Source organism: Bos indicus, chromosome 8, assembly GCF_029378745.1.
Source record: "Bos indicus isolate NIAB-ARS_2022 breed Sahiwal x Tharparkar chromosome 8, NIAB-ARS_B.indTharparkar_mat_pri_1.0, whole genome shotgun sequence".
NCBI lineage: Eukaryota > Metazoa > Chordata > Mammalia > Artiodactyla > Bovidae > Bos > Bos indicus.
Window position 1 is genome coordinate 103,198,592 of NC_091767.1, and position 24,357 is coordinate 103,222,948.

The 24,357-nt window shown below is 49.3% G+C and overlaps 1 protein-coding gene across 2 annotated transcripts; it reads right to left on the reverse strand.

Moving 5' to 3' along the window:
* Positions 1 to 4,034: 4,034 nt before the first annotated feature.
* AMBP (alpha-1-microglobulin/bikunin precursor) lies at positions 4,035 to 16,181 on the reverse strand. 2 transcript variants are annotated; one of them, XM_019966788.2, is made up of 10 exons: positions 16,046 to 16,181; positions 14,406 to 14,548; positions 12,720 to 12,796; positions 11,700 to 11,816; positions 11,144 to 11,245; positions 10,362 to 10,408; positions 6,759 to 6,840; positions 5,506 to 5,673; positions 5,023 to 5,196; positions 4,035 to 4,175 (listed from the first exon to the last, which is right to left on the reverse strand). In XM_019966788.2, exons 1-10 carry the CDS (start codon positions 16,160 to 16,162, stop codon positions 4,144 to 4,146), a joined length of 1,059 nt encoding a protein of 352 aa, XP_019822347.2. In that variant the 5' UTR covers positions 16,163 to 16,181; the 3' UTR covers positions 4,035 to 4,143. The 2 variants fall into 2 exon arrangements, with proteins under 2 accessions (XP_019822347.2, XP_019822348.1); XM_019966789.2 differs by lacking the exons at positions 4,035 to 4,175; positions 5,023 to 5,196 and adding an exon at positions 5,259 to 5,321 and having other exon boundaries at positions 5,429 to 5,673.
* Positions 16,182 to 24,357: the final 8,176 nt, after the last annotated feature.

The window sequence follows — 24,357 nt, forward strand, 5'->3', positions numbered from 1 at the left end:
TGGCAGTGCGTGGCGTTATTTCTTGGGCTTGGGGTTGGGCCGTGTCATCCAGGCAGGAGCAGGGCACTGGAGAGTAGAGATGGACAGAGGCAGACGTCGCCTGGGGGTGATGGAGCTGGAGTCCATCCCGAGGGGACATCAGATGAGGTCAGGGTGACCCTGGACACCAGAGCCGGGTCAGAGATAGCTGACGAATGAGGCCCAAGAGCACGTGGCCCCCGGGGCCTTGCTCTTGAGCGCTGGCCCAGGGGAGGAAGGGTGGCCCAGGCCCCAAGGAGCACACCCAGGTTTGCCTGGACTGACGTCATTTATGTGATGTCATGGGTTGTGTGTACCATCCGTTTTCTGAGGAAGGGTGCCCGTGGCTTTTGCCAAGTTCCAGATGGCATCTGTGACTCTGAAGAATCAGTGGGAGCTGTCAGAGACACATTCAAACCCCGTGTCTGGACACACTGTCTCCAGTGCAGTCCAGAGTGGAAAGCCTTCCTGGGGAGGGAAGGCACTCTCCACCCCAGGAGAGGTGCAGACAGAGCCCAGACACTACACTGGGGGCCTGCCAGGCAGCCAGGCCAGCTCCCTTGGGTGCCCTCCTCTCTCTGTCCTTCTGAAGCTCTGAGCAGCGCCCTGATGCGGCAGCCCACCCAGGCTTCCCAGTGGCTTTCTTGCAGCACCCCCTTTCCTAAACCTCCCTCCCCATTCGCTGACTGCTGAAACGCTGCCATGCTCCGAGCCAGCTCTCCACTCCTCCAGGACGGGTGACTGTCCTCCCCTACCTGCCCAGAGTTAGTGCAGCCATCTCCTAGGTGAAGCACACGCCCACGTTACCCTTGCCCTGTGGTCATTTGCAGGCCTTGAGCTCCTTTGCCCCCCAGCACTGGCCTCCTGGATCATGTGTGTGGAGTTCGAAGTGTCTGCAGAAGGGTGCTGGCCCTGCCAAATTTCCCAGGTGGCCATCACTCTAGCCAGGTTAAGAATCAGAGTCCTTCACGAGGGCCCAGCCAGGGTGGACTCGCCCTGAGCCTCATGCTGCAGACAGGCTCATCGACGCTCGGCTTGGATAGTCAGACTGAAGGCAAGTCTGAGACAGTAGTGCCGCCAGAAGGCAGCTGTGGCCTGAGCCGGGAGCAGGGAAGGAGGGGTGACCGCTTCTCCTGAAGCAGACCTGCTGTTGCCAGAACAGCCAGCGCCTTGGGCTTCATCCCTGTCCTTAACCCGATACAGTCAGTGAAAATAAAAGTGAAAGTCGCTCAGTCATGTCTGGCTCTGGGACCCCGTGGACTATACAGTCCATGGAATTCTCCAGGCCAGAATACTGCAGTGGGTAGTTTTACCCTTCTCCAGTGGATCTTCCCAACCCAGGAATCGAACCGGGGTCTCCTACATTGCAAGCGGATTTCTTTACCAACAGCTGTCAGTGCACTCCCCAAAAGGGGTGCACTGCTGGGTCAGCTGAACAACTTCCCATCAATCAAATCGCAGGGGTCACAGCATGAATGGGCTGTGAGTCTCAGCCAGCCTCCCAGAGGCACCAGCCCTGCCCTCAGAAGCCCCTTCTGTGGGAGTTTCCTGCTCAGCATACCACGTGGACATCCCAGAGCCGGTGGGTGAAGTTCAATCAAGGAGTTTCTATGGGCTCTGAAACAAAAGTCAGGAGTCTTGCTGGAGCAAAAAGACTCCCCCCGCAACCTCAGAATACCAGAATCCAGTAAGGCCAGGGCGTGGCCAGAGCCTTGGTATGGCTGAGGGGCCAGCCTCTGGATTTTAAAATTAAAAAACAAAAACCACATTTTTCTGAGTAGCCACGTCTATGTTGTAGAAGAGATGAGTGTGACCTGTATCTTTAAGAGAAAATTTAAGATGAGATGGTTTAAGAATCAAACAGGTGGGGCTTCTCTGGTGGCTAAGCAGTCAAGAATCTGCCTGCCAGGGCCAGAGACACGGATTCAAGCCCCAATCTGGAGAGAGCCCACATGCCTCCGAGGAGCTAAAGGCCATGCACCACAGCTTTTGGGCCTGTGCTCTGGAGCCTGGAGGCCACACTACGGAGCCTGCATGAGCAACTGCTGAAACCCAAGGGCCCTAGAGCCTGTGCTCCTCAACAACAGAAGCCACCGCAGTGAGAAGCCCATGCGCTGTGTCTTAGAGAGTCGCCCCCACTCACCGCAACTAGAGCAAAGCCAGCACAGCAACAAAGACCCAGCACAGCCAAAAAACAAATAAAAAGCATAGGTCATGGCAGCGTTTGGCTGGGAATGCTTCTGGTGCCTTCTGAGATGAGGGGACTCCTGACTGGAGGAGTCCCCTGAGGTGGTAAGACCAGATCCAAGGGAATTTTTTGTAGAGAAAGTTGTAGCAAGTATTGTGGAGACATGTCTCCAGAACCAGGCAGAGTGGCAGCAGGGGCTGGTGACCCTCAAGGGCGGCTCCATGTAAACGGGCCATGTCAGTTCAGTGGAATTGCACAATCTTAACCACTAGACTGCTGGGGAAGTCCCCAAGAGGTCCATTTTTAAATGGTGAATTCAGAACTGTGAAAGATACCTTATGAGCCAAAAACTCCCATCCACCAGCTGAGCTGAGGGTGGCTGACCCATCTGTGGCTGGCATCTTCTGCTTTAGGCATTTGTCCTTTGGGTCACTTCAAAATATCCCTCTTCAGAGTGATACCTTCAGACTGATGCAGATGGTGGCCCCAGTCTATGAAGCGTGCATGGAGGGGGCAGGTATAGCTAGACGCAGGACGTGAGGACATTTGTGAATTGCAGCCTGGAGAGCCTCTTGGCTTCTCCCAGTGTCCCCATCCCCAACTCCAGCCATTTCTGTCAAGAGAGGGTCCCAGCTACGCCCACAAATGCTGTCCCTCAGAACAGTCCTCTCTGTTGGAACCTAGAAGCCCCAAGCTCAAGGCTTTGAAGAAAATAAGAGGGAGGAATCTCTTATGTGATCTGATCAAGAGGGCTGCAGAGCTGTCTCCACCCAGAATCCTTGCCTCTGGGTTTGTCCCCTCCACCGGAGATGTGCAGTGCCCACCCTTCTCCCTTCCTGAGGGTCTCTTAATCCAATGGGCTAATGGTGTGAAAGGGACTCTGGACCAAGCGAGCCGCCAGCCCTTAGCATGCTGTTCACCCCATGGAGAACAGATGCCGTCTCTGCCTAGGTTTCTGCTGCCGGGGTCGGCGTTCCATTTCAGCACACGTGAAGCTGGGGTTTTTCTGCTCTCTCAGCAGCAGCAGTCCTCAGGGCTCTGAGCGGATGGAGCTAGCAAGAGGTGTTTATGAATCTGATGTTTGTAGATCTGGTCTGTGTGAGCTGGAGGCTCCTGGAGTCCTGTGCTTGGACCAAGTTGGTGCCCAAGCCATGCTGGACAGCCTACCCGCTCTCTTCCTCCAGGGAGGAGAAGGAGAAGCTGGGCTAGACCCAGGACTTGCAGCTGTGGTCCAGGACCAGATGGTTGTCCTGGGCACAATGAAAAGGGCAATGAATATTCTCCTTCCGGGGCCAAGGGCCAGAGTGAGGATGGCAGGAGATGGGATCTCCAGGGCCCTTGTGGAGGAACAGCCTAAGGCTTTCTAACCCCGGCAGCTACAGCTGGCAATACGGCTGTGAACAAAGCAAAAGGCTGCAGGGGTGGGTGGGTGGGGGTTCTGTGTGGCCAAGGGCAGGGGAATTCTTTCAGGCACTTGTGGGCATTTACCCTTACCCCCTGGGCACACACTAGGCATGGTAATTTCTTCTGACCCTGGGCCACTGATGATCTCTGCCAAACATCTCCAGGAAACAAGTATCCAGAGTTGCTCCCTCTTTTCTCTCCTGGATTTATTAAAACAAAACAAAATAATCCCATTTTATACAGAACTGTGATTTATGTTTTGTAATTTGCATAGCCAATTTCATGTCCTGAAGATGGCTCTATTACATTTCCCATACACACATTTTTCATTTCTGGGGAAAGTTCATGCCCCCTCCCCAGCTGGTCTCCTCCTCCCTTCCCCCCAATCTCATTATACTTCGTGATGAACAGTCAGGACATGGAATTTCAGGAGTCTACAATTTGGTTTTTATTGGAACCTGCAGCAGGGCTCTGGGGCAGACTCTGACCCTCCCACTTCCTGCTGCCTTGTGGACTTCAGGCCTGCGGACCGGTCAGTTGGAGAAGCGCAGCAACTCCTCATCCGCTGTGGACACAGAGAGGCTCAGGGAGTAGGTGTGGGGTCACCCAAGGGCCTGTGGTTGGGGGCGGTCAGGGCATGGGGATGCCTCATGGAGGAGGGAAGACAGCTCGGACTGAGTTCGAGCCTGAGCCTGAGGCCAGAAACTTCTGCTTGCAGGGTGACTTGGTAACTCCGAGATGCATTCCACAGGATGACCTATGTTTTTGCCTCTGATTTACTTTAGGCACCATTTTTCCGGTGGGGAGATAAGGCATATAAATCTTCAATGGCTGCGGCTTCTTGGAATGCTATTCTTGTTACCATCGCAGCATTGCCACCGTTACTAGTACTGGCTGCTGCTAGACAGGTATGAACCAGGCAAGGCACCGTGCCGCCTAGGAAGTGGGTCCTTTGTGCCACTTTACAAAAGAGAAAACTGAGACTTAAATTGGTACAGTCCACGGGGTCACAAAGAGGCGGACATGACTGAGCACTCAAGCACTGTAACAGGGACAGAGTAGATTGAGAAGATCCAGAGGCCTGAGCCTTCAGGAAGCAGTGACTGGAAGTATTTGAATCATTTGAGTAACGATGTGGCCAGCCCGAATGTGGCACTGAATGCCAGGATTGGAGCCCGCCTCTGCCCCACTCAACCCCACCCTCCCTGCTCAGGCCAGCACCTCCCCAGGTGCCCCATCCCAGCTGGGGTAAAATTGGGCTTGGCCCCGTTTTACAGGTGGGAAACTGAGAGAGTGGGTGTGCTGGTCACCAGTACAGAATCCAGAACTCAGCTCTCCAGATCCCTACCAGGGCTCCCCAACCAGGATTCTGGCGGCCCCTCAGCCCCGCCCGGCGTTGTGGGGCCTCCTACCTTCACCAGGAATGCCACAGTACTCCTTACACTCCTTCTCCGAGTAAAATTGGTTACCATTGCCCTTGCAGCCCCCATAGCTGAAGCGGACGCACTTCCCCTTGACAGCATCAAATGCCCAGAGCTGGATGTAGCTTCGGCATGGCCCCTGGACTATGGGGAGGTTACAGGCCTCTGCGGAGTGGGAGGGAGGCACAGAGCATTAGAAAACCTCGTGATCGCTGACCTGAGACACCCGGCAGGGACCCTACTCACCTGGAACACCTAGACCTCTTCCTATAGATTGAGAAACCAGCCCCCTAGAAGACATATGTGCCGAGGGTCACCCACACCCAAGTGCTCAATTCCTATGCCTTCAGGAAACCGACCCTGGAATCCCACCACCGGAGCATCCTCTGTTAGCTACCTGTTCAGTGGGCAGGTGGTCTGTTGGGAGGACAGAAGTGACCAGTACGGGGGAGGCGGAAGTGGGGTGGTGCTCACCCACAGTCCGGCAGGTCTGCAGACACTCCTTCTCCGAGAGGAAGTTGTTGCCATTCCCCATGCAGCCGCCATATAAGAAGGTCTCACAGGCCATGGATGTACCGTTATAGAAATACCTCTTGAACAGCCCCAGGCAAGGCCCTTGTGAGTAGTCCAGCTGGCAGGAATCTGCGGAGGGGCAGAACAGCAGTGCTCGCTGAGTGCTGAGTGTGTGCCTGTCACCAGGCTGGACACTTCAAAGGGGAATCACCTCGTTTAGTTTTCATCTCTGCATTAAGAGGAATCATTCTCAGCCCGTTTTAAAGATAAGGAAATTGACTCCCTGAGAGGCAAAGAGATTTCCTCAGGGTTACCTAGAGCTGAGATTCCAAGTCATATTTGTTGGACTCCAAAAACCCGTGCCATAATATGAGGTGTTATCAGTGGCCCAGAGACCAAGCATCCGGCTTTGGTCTTGTCTGCCCTACAGCCCTGTAAAGACAGTGGTTGAGGCTACATTCACCAGCATGCATGCTGGCAGCCTGACCTCTCTGCCTGATGTCCCAGCCCTGTGCCTTTGCCCTCATCATTCCTGCCCCTGGAATGCTAGAATGCCTTCCTCCATAAACCATAAATGGACATAACATGAATTCTCCTTCATCCAGGAAGTCCTCCTTGATCACTTCTCCCCTCCCTCTTCTGAGCTCCCTCAACTCTTTAGCTTACTCTCTTCTTTCAAGTCCTTTATTTTCTTCCTTGACTGCCTCCTCTACTAGACCAGAAGACGTGTTTGTCTCCATGATCCCAGTGCTCATCAGAGGGTCTGGGGGGCGATGCAGGGTCAAGGTTCAATGTTTGCTGAAAGAGTTGAAGAGTGATTGGTCTATCAACTACACAGAGTATTCTCACATATTTTCCATGTGTCTCCACAAAGAGCCCTTGAGATCAGCTCAACAGGCTGTTATCCCATTGTACAGATGAGAAAACCAAGGCTAGGAGGCCACGAAGTAAAACAGACAGGCCAGGAACTTGCTTCTCATCATGGAGCTGAATGTTTCTAAGCTCAGGGACCATGGCTTGTGATCCCCTCTCTCAACAATGTCTGGCACGGGGCAGAGAATGGGATTTGCCTTTTATAGGCTTTTGCTTCATTCTAGTAGAAGAATAAAAAGACTTCATGGTGATAAGGGCAGCTGGAGTGAACCAGCTGTGGGCCCTTCCTCTCTCGAGTGTGGCAGAAGAGGGGTTAAAAAAAAACAGGGAGTGATCCTCACCTGCTTTCTTGCTGAAATTAGTTACTGGTTGTCCAGCCCCAGAGCCTTCCTCTTCCTGGGTCAGCACAGCCCGCCGAGCCCTCTGGGGGAAAAACAGAAGAAGCTATTTCAGGGACCTAGCCACAGTTGTTCCCCTGGACCCTGGGAATGTAAAAGCCATTTGCTCTGAGGATCAAGGTGTAGACAGAAACACAGCTACTAGACTGATGAATGGGCTGTTTTTCCCAAAGCATCGGGCTTTCTGTGGCACTAGTGGTAAAGAATCCGCCTGCCAATTCAAGAGACAAGGGTTCAATCTCTAGGTCAAGAAGATCCCTTGGAGGAGGGCATGGCAACCCATTCTACTATTCTTGCCTGGAGAATCCCATGGACAGAGGAGCCTGGCAAGCTACAGTCCATGGGGTCGAAAAAGTTGGACACAACTTCGAAACCAAACAGCAAAAACAACTGGCTAAAACAGATGAGGCAGGAGACAGATAAAAAGAAGCAGAACAGAAACTATCCAGACCGACTTCAGAAATCTCATTCAAGGTTGAAGGGAACAGGAGGATATTCTCAAACAGGGAAGAATTCCAGGATTCAAATATTCAAAACTTCCTCAAACACAGCAGTTTGTGAAGAAATGGCATTAAGAGATTAATAGAAATAATAACTCAGGAATGGTGAAGCTGTGTTGTATTCACTAGGAGAGAATGTAGAATCCATTAAAATATAGAGCTATTACTAAATGTCTGGGAATTGCAGAGATAGAACAGAATGGGAATGGTATCAATCTGGACAGAGTAAAAGAAAAAGGGAGAAGGAGATAGAACGCACGAGAGTAAAGAGGTCTGTCTGCCACGTCCCAGAGACAAGAGACACCCTCTGAAAGTGTTTACTTACATTTAAAGTCGTTCAGTCGTGTCTGATTCTTCGTGACCCAGTGGACTATACAGTCCATGGAATTCTCCAGGCCACAATACTGGAGTAGGTAGCCTTTCCCTTCTCCAGGGGATCTTCCCAACCCAGAGACTGAACCCAGGTCTCCCGCATTGCAGGCGGATTCTTTACCAGCTGAGCCATAAGGGAAGCCCAATCTTGACTTAGAGCATTCTTTACTAAATTAACCTCTTGGCAAGGAGAAATATTTATTTGCAGATTTTTTTTAAACAACAATGAATGTCTTTTCAAATTTAGGAATAGCATCTGGAACACAATTCCATTTAATAACAGCATATCTAAATCTGTGCATCTGTCTATCCAACTTTCTTTACATCTGCCCCTCTCCAGGTGTATACAGGTCAAGATTTCTGGAATAATGTGAATGCTCAGAGTTTGTAGGTGGTGGAATTTTTCAAAACTTGTTTTTTATACTTTTTATACTGCATTGTTTTAATTATTTATAATGAGAGTATGTTAGCTTTACAGTAGCAATGGTAATTTTTCTTAAAAAATAGGGAAGTGGTTAGCCACTATGGAGAACAGTGTGGAGAGTCCTTAAAAAACCAGAAATAGAACTGCCATATGACCCAGCAATCCCACTGCTGGGCATACACATCGAGGAAACCAGAATTGAAAGAGACACGTGTGCCCCAATGTTCATCACAGCACTGTTTACAGTAGCCAGGACATGGAAGCAACCTAGATGTCCATCAGCAGATGAATGGATAAGAAAGCTGTGGTACATATACACAATGGAATCTTACTCAGCCATTAAAAAGAATGCACTTGAATCAGTTCTAATGAGGTGGATGAAACTGGAGCCTATTATACAGAGTGAAGTAAGTCAGAAAGAAAAAGACCAATACTGTATAATAACGCATATATATGGAATTTAGAAAGATGGTAACGATGACCCTATATGCGAGACAGCAAAAGAGACACAGATGTATAGAACAGTCTTTTGGACTCTGTGGGAGAGGGCGAGGATGGGATGATTTGAGAGAATAGCATTGAAACATGTATATTATCATATGTGAAATAGATCCCCAGTCCAGATTTGATGCATGAGACAGGGTGCTCAGGGCTGGTGCACTGGGATGACCCAGAGGGATGGGATGGGGAAGGAGGTGGGAGGGGGAGTTCAGGATGGGGAACACAGGTATACCCATGGCTGGTTCATGTCAATTTTTGGCAAAAACTACTACAATATTGTAAAGTAATTAGCCTCCAATTAAAATAAACTAATTAATTAAAAAAATAGGAAAGCAAAGAAATATGTTAACAGTGTGAATTCTATGTAGAAGTAGGACATTATTGTCCTTTTTTGCTTTCCTTCAGTTTTAAAAATTTTCTTCAGTTGCATGCAACAAATTCTCTTTTCATTTTTATTCTATTACAAATATTTTTAATCTTCCTTGTTATGGCTTCTTAGATACACTCATCATTTAAAAGTGAACATCTAATTTCCAAATACATGGGATTTTGTTTAAAGTATCTTTAATATTAATCTCTCATTTTGATACTAGTTTCTCATTTAAATGGTTTCTTCTCTGTAGTTACCCTCTGTTTCTTTTTAGTCTAACTTTATTGAGGCTTTCGATGGCGAAGTCAAAGATTTCTCTTGGTAAATGTCACATTGCACTTGAAAACATGGATTATTTTCAAGTGTCTTTCAATATTGATTTCTAACGTAATTCCACAGTGATGAGAACAGATTCTGTATGATTTCAACATCTTCAGACCATGAAATTTTTGCATTTCATCTTCTGTCCCTGGATATGTTCCAGTGTCTCCTAGTTTATAGTCTACGGGAACTTGAATAGAGTTTGTATTCTGCTGTTGTGTGAAAACTATATAAATCTTAATTATGTTGAATTGGTTTTCAGTGCTTTTCAGGTCTACTATCTCCTTCTACTTCCCTGTATATTCATTCTATTAATTTTTGAGAGTTTGATATTGAAACTCCAACTAATAACCTTAATTTATCTATTTAAAAAAAATAATTGTAATATATAGTGGAACATATGAAACCTTGTTCTGTATTTTCCAAGTCCCTTGTATATATGTTATATACTTTCATAATTAAAAAAGTAAAGATTAAAATGAAAAAAATTTCAAAAATATGTTTCTAAAATAAATATATGTATTTTTACACACACACACACACACACACACATACACATATAGACACAACAGTAGACTAAATTAGTATATATAATTTCCAAATAATCAGAGAAAGAATGAAGGCTTAATCAATATGGCAAAAAACAGGAAAATTAAGCAGAAGGAAGCCCCCCAAATCAAAAGTCAGCATAGGAGAGGCATTGGCTTGAGAAGCTGCTTGCTCTCGGCTTTGCTGTTTTTCAGAGCTCAACTGACTTTATTTTCATCTATTGAGTGTTGAGTATCTTTATCTCATTATTGAGTCTGTCACTGCTTTTAGGTACTTTTCTAACATGTCACTGGATTCCAGCACCTGGAAGGTAAAGGTAATTACTCCATGCCACAGACGAGGAAAGGGACATCGCATGGGGCAGCAACTAGCCCCATGAAGAACTGAGACTGAGCCCAGGTGGGTCTGACTTGCCCATCGCCGCCTTCTCTCTGCAACCCCACCCTCCAGCACGGCAGAGGAGCCTAAGCGGGCAGGGTGGGGCTGGGCTGGGGGACAGAGGTGCTCACCGAGACTGGAGTGGGCACTGGATCCTGCTCTCCAGGAACACATTCACCTGAGTCAGAGGACAGGAGAGAGAGGGAGTAAGACCCAGACAGGCTTTGCTTCTTCCGAAGAACTAATGGCCATGCGGCAGGTGGGCCCCCTCGCTGGGACCTGTCCCATGCATCAGCCCACTGCGGGGACGGCTCCACCCGCATGGATTGCTGAAGGTCATCGCTGGAAAATCGACAGGCTGGTGGCTACACCGCTGTCACCACCTCTATCGTCTCCACCCCCTCCGCTCCACCAGCATTCCAAGGCTGACATCTATCCAGCACTTACTAGAAACCACGTATGGTGCTACTGTATTTAATGCCTTTATCTCATTGACCCCTTACAGTAGCAGCTTCTAAGGGGGGACATTATTATCCCCATTTTACAGATGAGGAAATGAGGCTCTGAAAGCCTCCAGAAGCCACCCAGCTCAGTTTGAAGCTCCGTGCTCTAACTCCTACCCTCTATTACCTCCCAAGAGGCGGCCCTGAATTCTGGCTATCACCGCACTTGGCAGGTGGCAGCAGAGTGAATGCTGAACTGGCTCTAGCCTCAGCTCTGCCAGGTACACGCCAACTGACCTGGGACAAGTCCAGGGACCCAGAGTGCCTTTTCTATAAAGAGAGGAGGGGAACCATAGCCCAGTTTACCTCAAAGGGTGGTGGGACAGACCCAGGGGCCGGGGGGATGTGCTCTGGAGGCCACAGAGGACGAGGAGGGGACAGAAATGTGAGACGGGGTGGGGTGCCATTACCTCTGTCGGGCATTGTGAAGATGGCATCTTCGGGGATGCCCACACCCAGGGCCACCTCCCTGAATTCCTCCAGCAGGCTTTCCCGAAGCTGCGGCTCACGCCCTGCAAGTGGGAGGCAGGGGAGATGCCTAGAACCACAGGGCCCAGGGCTGCCAGGGCCTGGCATTATTTTGCCCAGGGACTTTCATTTCGGGGACATTTGAGACCTATTGACTCAGTTGGGTCTCTTCAGTACCCTTACAGAAAGCTCAGCTCCAGAAGAGGAGGAGGAGCCTTCCCAGGCTCCCCATTCCAGGTCTCCCAGATCTCCACCCAGCACAAGAGTGGTTCTTTAAGGGCCCAGAGATGCTAGAATTTTCTGGAAATTTTGAGTTCAAAAGAAGAGGCTTCAACCTCAAATGGGAGACTGAGCTCTACCTTCTACAGGGAGAGTAAATGTTTTCACCTTTCCCGTAACTGGAGTTTTGTTGGAAGGAAAAAGCAAAACTCCCTGCACTTCCCCACTTCATTTCCCCAAATGACAGGTCTCCTCCCACCCCCAGCTCCGGGCCTTTACCATAGAGCTTGACAGTAATGGTGGGTCCATGGCGACGGCTTAATTTCTTGGTCAGAAAAATGGCGTACTCATCGTAGTTGGTGTGGACCACATAGGACTCCATGGTGATATTCCACTCTGCATGGAAGATGAAGGAAGACAAAAAGATCAGTGGTCAGAAGGCTTCTATCCTGAGACCCTTCACCTATTCACCCACGTATCATCTATTCATCAATCCTTCTGTCCACCCATCCTTTGCATATATTCATTTATCTATTCATCCATCTTCACTCTCTCTCTCCATCCATCTCCTCCATAGATTCGTCATTAATTCATCCACCATCGTTTCATCCATCCGTCCTCTCCATATATCAGTCCATAAATACACCCATTTTCCTTCCTTCCTTCCCTCCCTCTTTCCTTCTTTCTTTCCTCCATCTGTTAGCCCATCAGTTTATCTATTTAATGATTGATTACTCAACAAATCTACCATCTTACATATATTCACTTACCATTTTTTAATTCTCTCACTCATTTATTTATCCAACCATTCATCTATGCAAACATTAAAGCTCTGACACATTTATTTGATGCATAGAGCAAATTCAATAAACATTTGCTGGATTAATGATAAATTCATGTCCACATGTGTCTATCCCTTAGCACCATACACTCTGTACATGGTAGATGCTTAGCAAATTTTTATCAGTTGATTGCAGATGCCTAACAGGAAGAGTGATGAAATCTTGATGTTATCCCCAGCATTCAGAACCATCACTTGAATTCAGCAATGTTTTCAGCTCATCACTTAAAATCAGCACTTGATGAGCGTGTACATGGGTGGGGCAAGGGTCATGGGGGTAGGAGCTAGAGAGAGAAAGAGAAAGAAGGAGAGAGAGAAGGAGGGGGGGAATTTGGTGGGAGGCTAGATGACATTGCAGAAAAATGGGAGGAATGGCTGTAGGGGCAGAGAGGTTAAGATGTCAGGCATTTTTTTTAGTGAAGGAGAGAACTGTGGGTGTCCCCTTTGACTCAACTTACTGGCTTTGTGATAGAGAAACTTCCCATCAGTGCTTGTTTTCTCATAAGTACCAGAGATCGATTCACAGACACCTTTCCTGGAAATGAACAAACCAAAATGAAGATAGTATCTGGTAGAGACCATTGTCCTGACACCCCGCTCTCCTGGAAGGTCCTTCCAAATACAGGGTTTTTTTTTTTTTTTTGTAATTTGGAAAGTAACATTTCCAAATATCTGGTTTAGTTCTCACACCAGTCCTGAGAGACATCTGTTTCACAGAAGAGAGCAGAGGGACTGAGGGAAGCAAGGAGCTAACTGATGCTATCTTCTTGGTAAACCCAGCACTAAAAATCAGCACAGTATTCGTATACGCCAGGAAATCAGAACGATTCATTAACACATTAAGTCATTTATTACTCTCTGTCTCTCTTGCCCCACTTTTCTCATCTGAGAAATGGGGATAATGATAGTTTCTACCTCATATGGTGGTTGAGAGCATCAAATGAGATATTTTATGCAGAGAGCTTAGAGTAAGTACTATGCACACATTAGCTACTATCTTTACCAGCTGAGTTACCAGGGAAGCCCATTATTGTTATAATGATGATCATTTATCTTATTGATATTTAACGAGCATCATCTATGTGCCAAGCACTATGCCACAGGCTGGGGATACACAGAAAGGCAGGGGAGACCCTGTCCCGTCATGGAGCATTAGATTCTAAAACCCAGTGAAGGGGGTGGGCAGGCCAGAGGCAGATGCAGTCGGTGAGGTTACTGCCACGTGGCGGGAAGCAGGGGTACTCAGAGAGCACAAAAGAAGGCCTGTAACCTGAACCTGGATGGGTGGAGGGAGTCAGAGAGGCCTTCCTGGAGGAGGCAACAAAGAACCTGAGTCCTGAAGGATCCATAGGAATTAGTGCAGGAAGTGGGGAGAGGTTTTCTGGGTAGAAGAAATATTTGATGCAAAGTCCCAGAGGATGGAGGGTTCCAGAAACTGAAAGAAGATCCAGCTAGGTGGGTCAGAGAGTATGTAGGTATGTGGGGAAGGGAACAGTGAGCACTTGGGGGTCACAGAGGGCTGAAGGCTATGTTGAAGGAGTTGAACTTTATCTCAAGGGCAATAGGGAAGGAACTCTGGAAAGGTTTAAGCAGATTTGAGTTTTTGAAAGGCCTTTCTGGTTGCGAGGTGATGAATGGTTGCAAGGATGGAAAGTTGGAGGTTAGAGGTGGGGAGAAATGTAGAGAGGCTACTGTAGATAACAGTAGGAAAGAAAGCTGAAGGTTACTTGGTCCAGGGCAGTGAAGAGGGAAGAAGTAAACAGACCAGAGGGAATAAGGAAGAGCAGGGACAAGGCTGGATGGTGGACCAAATGGTCATGGCAGAGCAAAGAAGAGTCTAGGACATGCACCTACCACCCAACTTTCCAGCTTGTGTAGAAACGCCTTTACTGAGCTAAAGGAAGCCCAAGGGGCAAGAGTAGATTGGGAAACAGGCAGAGTGTTGGGGACGTTGCCCTTGAGGTGTAGATGGGACAGTTAGAACGGGCTGCCCCGGCGGTGGGAAGCAGAGAAGTCTGGCCCTCAGGAGTGAGTCCTGGCTGGAAGTAGAGACCTGCTACTTTCCAGGACAGGGTGGAGGCTGAAGCCAGGGTTGGGGTGGGGGAAGGAGTGGGTCCCAGTCCTCTAACCCCATCCCCACTCACCGCCTGTGAGTGTTGGTGACGCTGATCTCCTTGCTCGTCGGCCCCGCTTTCAACACCACTGTGCTCATGGTCATCTTCTCCTTGAACCTCTTCAGCCATGGGCAGGTGGAGCCCACGGCCACATTGAACCACTTCCCATAGATCTAGGAGGCAGCCACAAGCCCTAAGGATCTGGACCTGGACAAGACTGGGAGGGCGTCTGTCCCCCTCCCCCCTCTCAATGACGTCTCCTCCTAAGTGATCGTGTCTCACAGGTAACTGGAGGCTACGAGGCTTCCAGGGAGGATGGAACTCTGATGATGGAGCTCCAGGCATCATGGCTGGCTTAGGAGGGAGACGGCAGGCAGACCCCACCCCGCCAGTTGGCAGAGGGCCTGACTGCTGAGATGCAGGTTTTGGGCTGCTCACTGGACAGGATCCAAATCCCCATGCCCCAAGGTCACCATCAACCACTGCTCCCCAAGAGCAGGAGTCCCGTCTCTTACTCCTCCAGGGGTACTCACCACCTTGCACACAGCCCATACCTCTGTGTTAGAAAGTAACTCCTTTCCCTAAGCTGAGCCTGACCCAGGATGAGCCTGCCGCTTCTAGAAAGAGCCCTTAGGTGTCTGCAGACCCTTCGTCATCCCAGACCACCAGAGACCTGTTCCTCATGCCTTGCTCCCCACAACCCTTCCTCATCCCTAAATGTAAACAAAATCCATACTGCGGCTACAAAGGTCAGAAGGAGCCTGGGGTGGCAGTGGAGGAACAGGCTTTGCTCAAGGTCACCCAGAGATTCGGGCAGAGCCGGGGCTGGACGGCAGCCTCCCCTGGCACAGCGCCCTGCCCAGGCCGCTTAGTCCCACCAGCCTGATTTCTGTCCTGCTCCTCTTCTCCCCATGATCCTACAGGTAGGGCAGAGGGCCCAGGATGGGCTAACAGAGATGTTGCGGCAGAGGTGAGTAGTTAAAGGATGAAGGGATGCAGGTTAGGGGGTGGGCAGAAGAGTCACACAAAGCTGGGCACTGTCGGGGGGAGGCGCTGCAGGGGCAGCAGGACTTGGTCGGCACCAGCCTTCTCTGCTGCTGCTGCTGAGTCGCTTCAGTCGTGTCCGACTCTGTGCGACCCCATAGACAGCAGCCCACCAGGCTCCGCCGTCCCTGGGATTCTCCAGGCAAGAACACTGGAGTGGGTTGCTATTTCCTTCTCCAATGCATGAAAGTGAAAAGTGAAAGTGAAGTCGCTCAGTCGTGTCTGACTCTTAGCGACCCCATGGACTGCAGCCTACAGGCTCCTCCGTCCATGGGAGTTTCCAGGCAAGAGTACTGGAGTGGGGTGCCATTGCCTTCTCCGAGAAGCCTTCTCTGGGTGGGTTCTAATCGGAGTACAATTTCCCATGGAGCCCAACAGTACAGGTTCAGACTTCAGGATCTTTGACTCAGAATGGCAGCCCAGAATCCCACGAAAGGGTGAGTGCAGAGGTGCAGCTTCAATGAAGTCCTGACAGTCTGAGCAGCAGAAAGGGCCCTGAGGGACCCACCCCTGGAGTTCCAGATGCAGAGACTGAGACCCCAAGGCACATAGGACTTGCCCCTTCCTGCCAGCAAGGCCCAGCCGCTCAGACACCCTGCCATCTCCGCCAGAGATGCCAGCCTTACCCTAGACAGGTCGAAGTTCTCCTGCACTTGAATGTCATCGGGCAATGTGGGCACGGAGCTGGCGTTTACCGCCAGGCAGGCAGTCAGTAACAACAGCAGTCCGCTGAGACTCCGCATGGCTCTGGTTCCTCTGTCTGGGGTGTCACTCACAGGCTTGGCTGGTCTGGGGATGGAAGAGCCACCAGCTCCCTGCTCGAGGCAGCTACAGACTGGGGCTGGGGAAGGGGTCTGCGGCTGTAGGTGACCTTGCTGTTTGTCCTGCTCGGCGAGGACCAATCAGAGACCCAAGGCCAGGGCCAATCGATCCCTTTTAGTACCCTGTCCAGGGTCACAGTCCCCAGGGGCCAGGGTATTTGTTTCAGAGGAGCCGCTGGCCAAATGCAACCTGGCCTGGGCGCAGCTGGACGCTGGGTTCAGGCATCACAAGGGCTTCCCCAGAAACTCCTCGCCTGTCCCAGGCAGGATGGGAGAGGCGGGCAGCCCAAGCCCTTCCTGCTGAGTCATTCCACCTGTGAGCCAGGAGGACAAGCCCGACTGGCCTGTTTCCCATATGAAAAAATCTAGGGCCTGGGGAGAGTGAGTGACTTAGCAGAGACTATAAGCAGGTCTATGGCGAAGCTAGCTTCCCTTGTGGCTCAGATGGTAAAGAATCTACCTGCAAGGCGGGAGTCCCAAGTTCAATCCCTGGGTTGGGAAGATGCCCTGGAGAAGGGAACGGCTACCCACTCCAGTATTCATGCCTGGAGAATCCCATGCACAGAGGAGCCTGACAGGCTACAGTCCATGGAGGTGCAAAGAGTTGGACTGGACTGAGTGGCTTAACACTACCACCATGGCAAAGATAAGACTAGAACTCAGATATCCTATCCCCAGAGCTCCTTCTCTGACCCATGGCTTCCCACAGCCCTAGCAAATAATATTAATAGTCAAAATAATAATGCTGCTGCTGATGTCCACAGCTTCGATGCACTGAGCCCCTGGTATGTACCAGCTAGGCACAAGAGCTTTACGCCTGCCCTGAAATGGCTCATCCCCACAAGAGCCCCATCAAGCAGGGGCTGTTTTTCCCCTTTATAGACAGGCAGCCTTTGGTGGTGGCTGAGAGCGTGGACTCAGGAGCCAGGTTGCTCTCTGTGCTGCTCAATGGGGCAGGGGGCGGCCTTGGGTGAGCGACTTTACCTTTCACCACATCCGTGTCTTCATCTGAAAATGGGATAGTAGCAGTTCCTGGTTGAGAACATTGTCACAAGGACGGAAGAAGCTCATGCTTGCAAAGCAGTAGGACAGTAGCTGGGACATGCCGGGAGCTGAGTGTGTTCACTGAGGGGTGAATAAAGTCCCCTCCCCACAGGCTCAAGTGACAACTTACGTGCGTATGTAATTAGTTCAGATGAGGTCCTACCGGAGGAGGATGAACCCTCAGTCCAAGGACTGATGTCTTCATAAGACAAAGAGGAGGGAGATTTGGACTCAGAAACACACAGGGAAGATGGCCACAGGAAGACAGAGGCTGAGATTGGAACGAGGCGGCTGCAAGCCAAGGAATGCCAGGGGCTGCCGACAGGAGCTGGGAAGAGCCGGGAAGGGTTTTCTCCTAGAACCTTTAAGAAGGATGCGGCCCTCCTGACAACTTGCTGTCCAACTTGTAACCTCCAGAACCAGGAGAGAAAACATTTCTGTATTATTACACCACCCACTTTGTGGTGTTCTATTAATGGCAGCCTTAGGAAACTAGACAGTGTTCATTCCATCGAAATATTTAACGGGAATTTTAAAAAGCAGATCTGTTTGTCTCCAAAGATCAAACTCTTGCTAGTGATACTGCAGGTCCTCTCTACTTTAAAAAAATTTTTTTTAAATTATGAAAGTATGATAACACATTTACACGAAACTTGGAAAATACAGAAAATTATTTTTTAAGTCGATAAATTAAGATTTTTAGTTGGAGTTTCTATATCAAACTCTCAAAAACTAACAGAATGAATATGCAGAGAAGTAGAAGGATATGAAAAGCATGGAAAGCACTATTAGCCTGAAAAGCATGAAAGCATGAAAAGCACTGGAAACCAATTCAACATAACTAAGATTTATACAATTTTCACATAATAGTAGGAACCAATTTCTATTCAAGTTCCCATAGACTGTAAGCCAGGAGACACGGAAACACAGCCAGGGGTGTAAAACAAGCTGCAAAAAGTTTGCAGTCTAAAGATATTGAAATCATACAGAATTTGTTCTCTTATCACTGTGGAATAATATTAGAACTCAATATCAAAAGATATTTGAAAATGACCCACATATTTTCAAGTGCAATGTGGCATTTACCAAGAGAGACCTTCAACTTAGCCATTGAAAGCCTCAGTAAAGTTAGACTGAAGAGAACACAGAGGGTGATTGCAGAGAAGAAAGCATTTAAATGAGAAATTGGTATAAAATGAGAAATTAATATTAAAGATATTTTAAACAAAATCCCATGCATTTGGAAATTAGATGTCCACTTTTAAATGATGGGTGTATCAAAGAAACAGCAACAGAATAAAAATGAAAAGAGAATTTACCAGAATGTGTTGCATGCAGCTGAAGCTGCTCCATGCAATTAAATGCAACGCGGAGTCTTGAAAAAGGTATGAAAACAAGTAATGAACACTAGCATAAAATTTTGTGGGATTTGAACAAAATCTGTGCTTTAGTTAATACTACTGTGAAAAGTAAAGTCTTAGTTGTTCAGTTGTGTCCGACTCTTTGTGACCTCATGGCCTGTAGCCCTCTAGGCTCCTCAGTATCACTTGTGAATCTCCCGATTTTTTTTTTTTATGACATAGTATTTCTTCATATTCTCAGAATTGGACTCAAAGTCTCAAGCTTCATTCAAATTTTTTTTAATCACTAAGATAATAAATTTTCTAGACTTTAAGCAGTAATACTAGATGCCAAAATATATGGAACTATATTAAAGTTTTGAGTGAATATAAATTAGAAATCCAGCATTCTATTCATACGAAGTCAAACAAGAGGAATCAAAATGTCATTAAGTTTTTTTAGATAGGCAAAAATTCATAAATTTTCTAAAATATGATTACACATACTATATATTTGTTGTTCAGTCACTAAGTTGTGTCCGACTCTTCAGCCTCATGCACTACAGCATGCCAGGCTTCCCTGTCCTTCACTGTCTCTCGGGGTTTGCTCAAACTCATGTCCCCTGAGTCGATGATGCCATCCAACCATCTCATCCTCTGTCATCCCCTTCTCCTCCTACCCTTAATCTTTCCCAGCATCAAGGTCTTTTCCAATGAGTCAGCTCTGCGCATCAGGGGCCAAAGTGCTGGATCTTCAGCTTCAGCATTAGTCCTTTCAATGAATATTCAGAGTTGATTTCCTTTAGGATTGAGTGGTTTAATCTCCTTACCGTCCAAGGAACTCTCGAGAGTCTTCTCCAACGCCACAGGTCGAAAGCATCAATTCTCAGGCACTCAGCCTTCTTTATGGTCCAACTCTCACATCCATACATGACTGCTGGAAAAATCATAGCTTTGACTATATGGACCTTTGTTGGCAAAGTGATGCCTCTGCTTTTTAACACCCTGTCTAGGTTGGTCATAGCTTTTCTTCCAGGGAGCAAGCGTCTTTTAGTTTCATGGCTGCAGTCGCCACCTGCAGTGACTTCGGAGCCCAAGAAAATTAAGTCTGTCACTGTATCCATTGTTTCCCCCATCTCTTTGCAGGGAGAAATATCAATAATCTCAGATATGCAGATGACACCACCCTAATGGCAGAAAGTGAAAAGGAACTAAAGAGCCTCTTGATGAGGGTAAAAGAGGAGAGTGGAAAAGCTAGTTTAAAACACAACATTCAAAAAACTAGGATCACAGTATCCGGTCCCATCACTTCATGGCAAATAGATGGAGGAAAAAATGGAAACAGTGACAATTATCTTCCCTCTTGTTCACAGAGTTTCTCAAGCTTTTATGGTTTGTTTCATGGTGATGGTGAGGAGGCAGTCTGAATTAAAAAGGGCGCTGAGAGCCAGAGGCCTTGACTTGTTCGATACAACTTTGGGGATGACCTTCCCTCTCCGAAGCCCACTTTTCTCACCTGTTAATGGAAGATAGGAATCCCTGATCTGACAAGAGGTCAAGTGAGCACTGTGTGTGAAAGTACTCTCTAAGCAGGCCAGTGCCTCACCTGTGTGGTGGTGTCAGGATGTCTGTCTTTGAAGAAACCAAATCTGATAAAAGAATGAAAAAAATCACAACGAATCATGAACAGGAACAGAGCCATCCTGTGAAGGTTGCCTACAGGGTACCACAGTGGCTCATCTGATCTTCATGGAGGGTCTGCATTGTCAGGACTGTCAACCCCCCTGGCCCCAAGGGAAGCCTAAGACCCACACGGGTGTAGAAGAATCCCAGCCTCTTTTGGGGCAAAATTATTCAACCAGCAGCACAACCCCTCCTGGGGGAGGGGAGATGCCGGGAGGATGGGCCCAGGATGTTGATCTCTTCTCCCACTTCCAGAGATGTTTGCTCTCCTGAGATTATTAACCAAAGCAAACAGTGAGAACAAACTCTGACAAAGCCCACCTGGACTTTGAGCTGCTTTTTAAAAATTAATCCAGAACCACAAGGACGCAAGGCTGGCAGTAAACAGGAGTGCTGACCCTCTTCCCGCTCTGGCCCTTGGGGTGGAAGGAGAGAGGCTCTGGGGCCCCTGTCCTCCTAAAGGATCCAGGGTCCAAGGGTCCACTGAAATTGGCTGGGTCCCAGAACCCTTTCAAGGGGAGGGCAAGGGCCTGACCACACAGGAGACCTCCGAGCCTCAGAGCCAGTGCAGGAGGAAACGGAGGCCTGTTTCAGATGAGCACTCTGGGCCTCAGAGAAGGAAAAGAACTTGTTCAAAGTTCCCCAGCTTGGGGGTGATGCAGCTGGAGGTCAAATTGGCCTGGCTCCAGAGCCCAGGCTTTCCCCCATCCTTTATTCATCCGTTCACTCATTCACTTACCAAACATGCTCTCCAGGCTTGGTGCTGAGGATAGGATGGAAAACAGGACACGCTCCCCAGGGCTCTGCCCCCAGGAGCAAATCTGGCATGATGAGTAGAAATCAGCCAGCCAAAAAGGCAGGCATAGGGTGCGGGTCAGTGGGGAGGAGGAGAGGGTATTCCAGACAGAGGAAACAGCAACTGTAAAGGCTTTGAGGAGGACGGTGGAGAGAGAAATGTATATGGAATGCAAAAACAAACAAGCCAAACCACAGGTCTGGAGCTTGGGAGACAAAGAGAGACGTGGAGCAAGCCGGGCCGGGGAGGTGGTGAGGACCAGCAGGGAGGACTCCGACACCAGCTCAAGGGGACTCAAGGGGATTGCTGGCTGTCTGGAGTATCTGGGGAGCCATGGCGCATTTTCAGAAGTGCTTCTGGATTTATAATCGGGAGAGATGGGCGAGGAGGCAGTGCAAGTGGGAAGCTGAGGGAAGCAACTCACTGGGAGGTTTTCCAGGAAGAAGGAAGGGGCCGGAGCACTGGGATCTGGAGAATGGACCAGCAGGAACAGCAAAGACATTATTAGGTGGAGGTGGCCAAGACTGGGACCTTCCTCTGCTAATGGAGGAAGCACGTGGCAGGGAGACCTTGCCTCCCCACGGCGAGGTGTCCAGCTGTGGGCCTCATCCTAGGGCCTGACGCTGCCCAGTTTCTTCAGACTCAGAGCCACAACCCTTCCTTCGAGAGGAAGCTGGAGGCGGCAGCACCCAGGACTCCACGACAGTGATGGAGGAGGCGTTATTCTCACCGGCCCGCTCTGTCTAGGTTTTGTTCCCCATTCATGTCACAAAGAGCCAGGCCACCCACAGGCTTGAGTTCCAGTCCTTGTGACTTGTTGGGTGACTGCCGCAGTCTTTTCTCTCCTTGGCCTCACCCTCCTCCTCTGGATTCCTGATGAAGGTATAATCTCATGTGACAGAGGTGAAATGAGCACTGGGTGAGGGGCCTTTGTGAAAGTGCTCCCAGTGTTCATATGGGAAGGACAAATGTCATCACAGGCACTTCGCACAGCATGTGGTATCAGGTAAAGGCCCCATGGCAGCAGAAATCACGTGCAAGAAGGTGTGAGCACCCCACGTCCACTAGAGGGCAGCAGAGAACGTCAGAAAGAAAAGGAATTTGTTCACAGGTTCCTCCTTACAGACCTGGAGGCAGAGGCCAAGAATCAGGGCCAGCAGAAGTGGTAGAACCAGGGTTGGAATCCAGCTTTCCTTGCCTCAAGCCTGCTTACACCCCTCTGAAGAGCGTAAAACACTCAGCTTCTGCCTTGCCTATCCCCACCCCGGCCACAGACCTGGATGCTTAGATGAGCCTCCTTTAAAACTAGTTTCCTGCCAGTGAATTCAGTTCTCCTGGTGAACTAGGATTGGGTATCACTGCTGTTGAGCACAAGGGCTGCGACCACCTGAATAAGCACTTAGGTTCATAATGTGTGCCAGGTCCAATGCTGAGGACCCAACAAGCATGTCATATCGCATCCTCTGGTTAAAGTTCCGTCATTTCACTATGATGTGTAGCCCCATTTGGCAGATAGGAAAATCGAGGCCAAGATATCAGATGACTTGGTGTCAAGGGTCACCCAGCCAGTGAGTAGTGATCCAAACCCAGATGTGTCTCCCTGACTGCCGAGTCACTCTGCTGACCTCCCAGATCCTTGTCCCCGGATACACAGTGGCCTGTGGCTGTGTTCTTTCAGACACCTGGAGCAGAGGGGTGGCTGTCTCCCTCCTGTACACCTCACAGCATGAATGAGCCTGGTTCTCCCTTCCCCGGCCAAGAGCACGCTTGCTTTCTGCCACAGCAAGACTTGGCCCTTCTTTTCTTCCTCAGAGACCAGCACTGTGCTGGCCACTTAACAGCAGCTCAGAGACCACCTGCTAATCAACTGACTTAGAACCGTGAGCAGAAATGTAGGTCAGACCCTAGAAAAGACCACCCAACTAGAAGACAGCTGAGGGAGACTGGGAGACTGAAATAACCATGGCCAAACCCTTGAATCACGACCCATGAATGAGTGACTGGGGTATTCCCAGACACAATTTTAAAAGCAAAGGTCCCTTGAGTCGCTGATTTTGAGTTATTCTGTGCATCATGGCTGGCAGGATCCTCAAGACTTCATCCAGCAGAGTGATGACTGAGCTGCTGAACTTTGCACCCAGACTGTCCCGGGTTCCAGTCATGGCTGTGACCCCTTCCTGCCTGTTTGGTCTTAACTGACTTCAACTTTCTCAACCTGTCTTTTCCTCTGTTAAATGGGGTTCATAAGAACTAATAAGGGCGTATAAGAATGTCACTTTCTTGCTCCTTGGAGAGAGCTTAGCAAATAATAAACGTTAACCCTGGGTGGAGGGTCCTCTTGCGTGCGTACTCAGTCATGTCCGACTCTTTGCGACCCTATGGACAGAAGTCCACCAGGCTCCTCTGTCCAAGGAATTTTCCAGGCAAGAATACTGGAGTCAGTGGCCATTTCCTTTTACAGGGAATCTTCCCGACCCAGGGGTTGAACCTGCATCTCTCGCATCTCCTACGTTGGCAGGCAGATTCTTTACCATTGGGCCACCTGGGAAGCCAGAGGATCCCCTTGCCTGTGTGCACACTTAGTCGCTTCCGTCATGTCTGACTCTTTGCGACCCCATGGACTGTAACCCACCAGGCTCCTCTGACCATGGTATTCTCCAGGCAAGAATATTGGGCTGCTGTGCCCTCCTCCAGGGGATTGTCTCTATCCAGGGGTCAAACCTCATGATTTGATGCAGCAGATTCTTTACCGTTGGGCCACCCAGGAAGCCAGAGGATCCCCTTAGATCTTGTCAATTCAGCCTCACGATTGTGGGAGCAGGTGGCTCAGCTTGCAGAAGCAGCCCAGAAAGTGCGACACTTTGGAGTTGGGTGTCCTGGAGAAGCAGCTGCCCCAAGAACAGAGCTTGTGGCCCAGGGCGTGGCTTGCTTTGTACCCCGGAAGAAAGGGCTCCCAGAGGAATAAACTCCCAAAGACCTGGTGTGCATCAGGAAGAGGACACAGCAGTTTTCCCGCTCTTTGCAGGCTGGTCTTATCTGCCCTGCATTAAATAAAGCAGGACCTCAGCAGGCCTGCCCGACTCCTGGCTGACCGAGTTGACGTCACCCAGTATCCTTGGAGGGATGAAAATAGCTCTGAAATCACGAGACAAGCCAGACTCCTTGGAAAGTCCCACTGGCCTTTCTTGAATGAAGACAAATGCATCTCTAGCGATCAGCCTCCCTGGAAGGAGAGTGGGAAGTCTTCCCTGGTT

Bases quoted from the DNA above. Each gene is read 5' to 3' on its own strand.
- AMBP (XM_019966788.2), bottom strand. From the start codon at position 16,162: ATGCGGAGTCTCAGCGGACTGCTGTTGTTACTGACTGCCTGCCTGGCG. The intron at 12,797-14,405 runs GTGAGTGGGGAT...GTTCATTTCCAG, and splicing joins GTCACCAACACTCACAGGCG to GAAAGGTGTCTGTGAATCGA. The intron at 11,817-12,719 runs GTAAGTTGAGTC...TCTTCCATGCAG, and splicing joins GTTTCTCTATCACAAAGCCA to AGTGGAATATCACCATGGAG.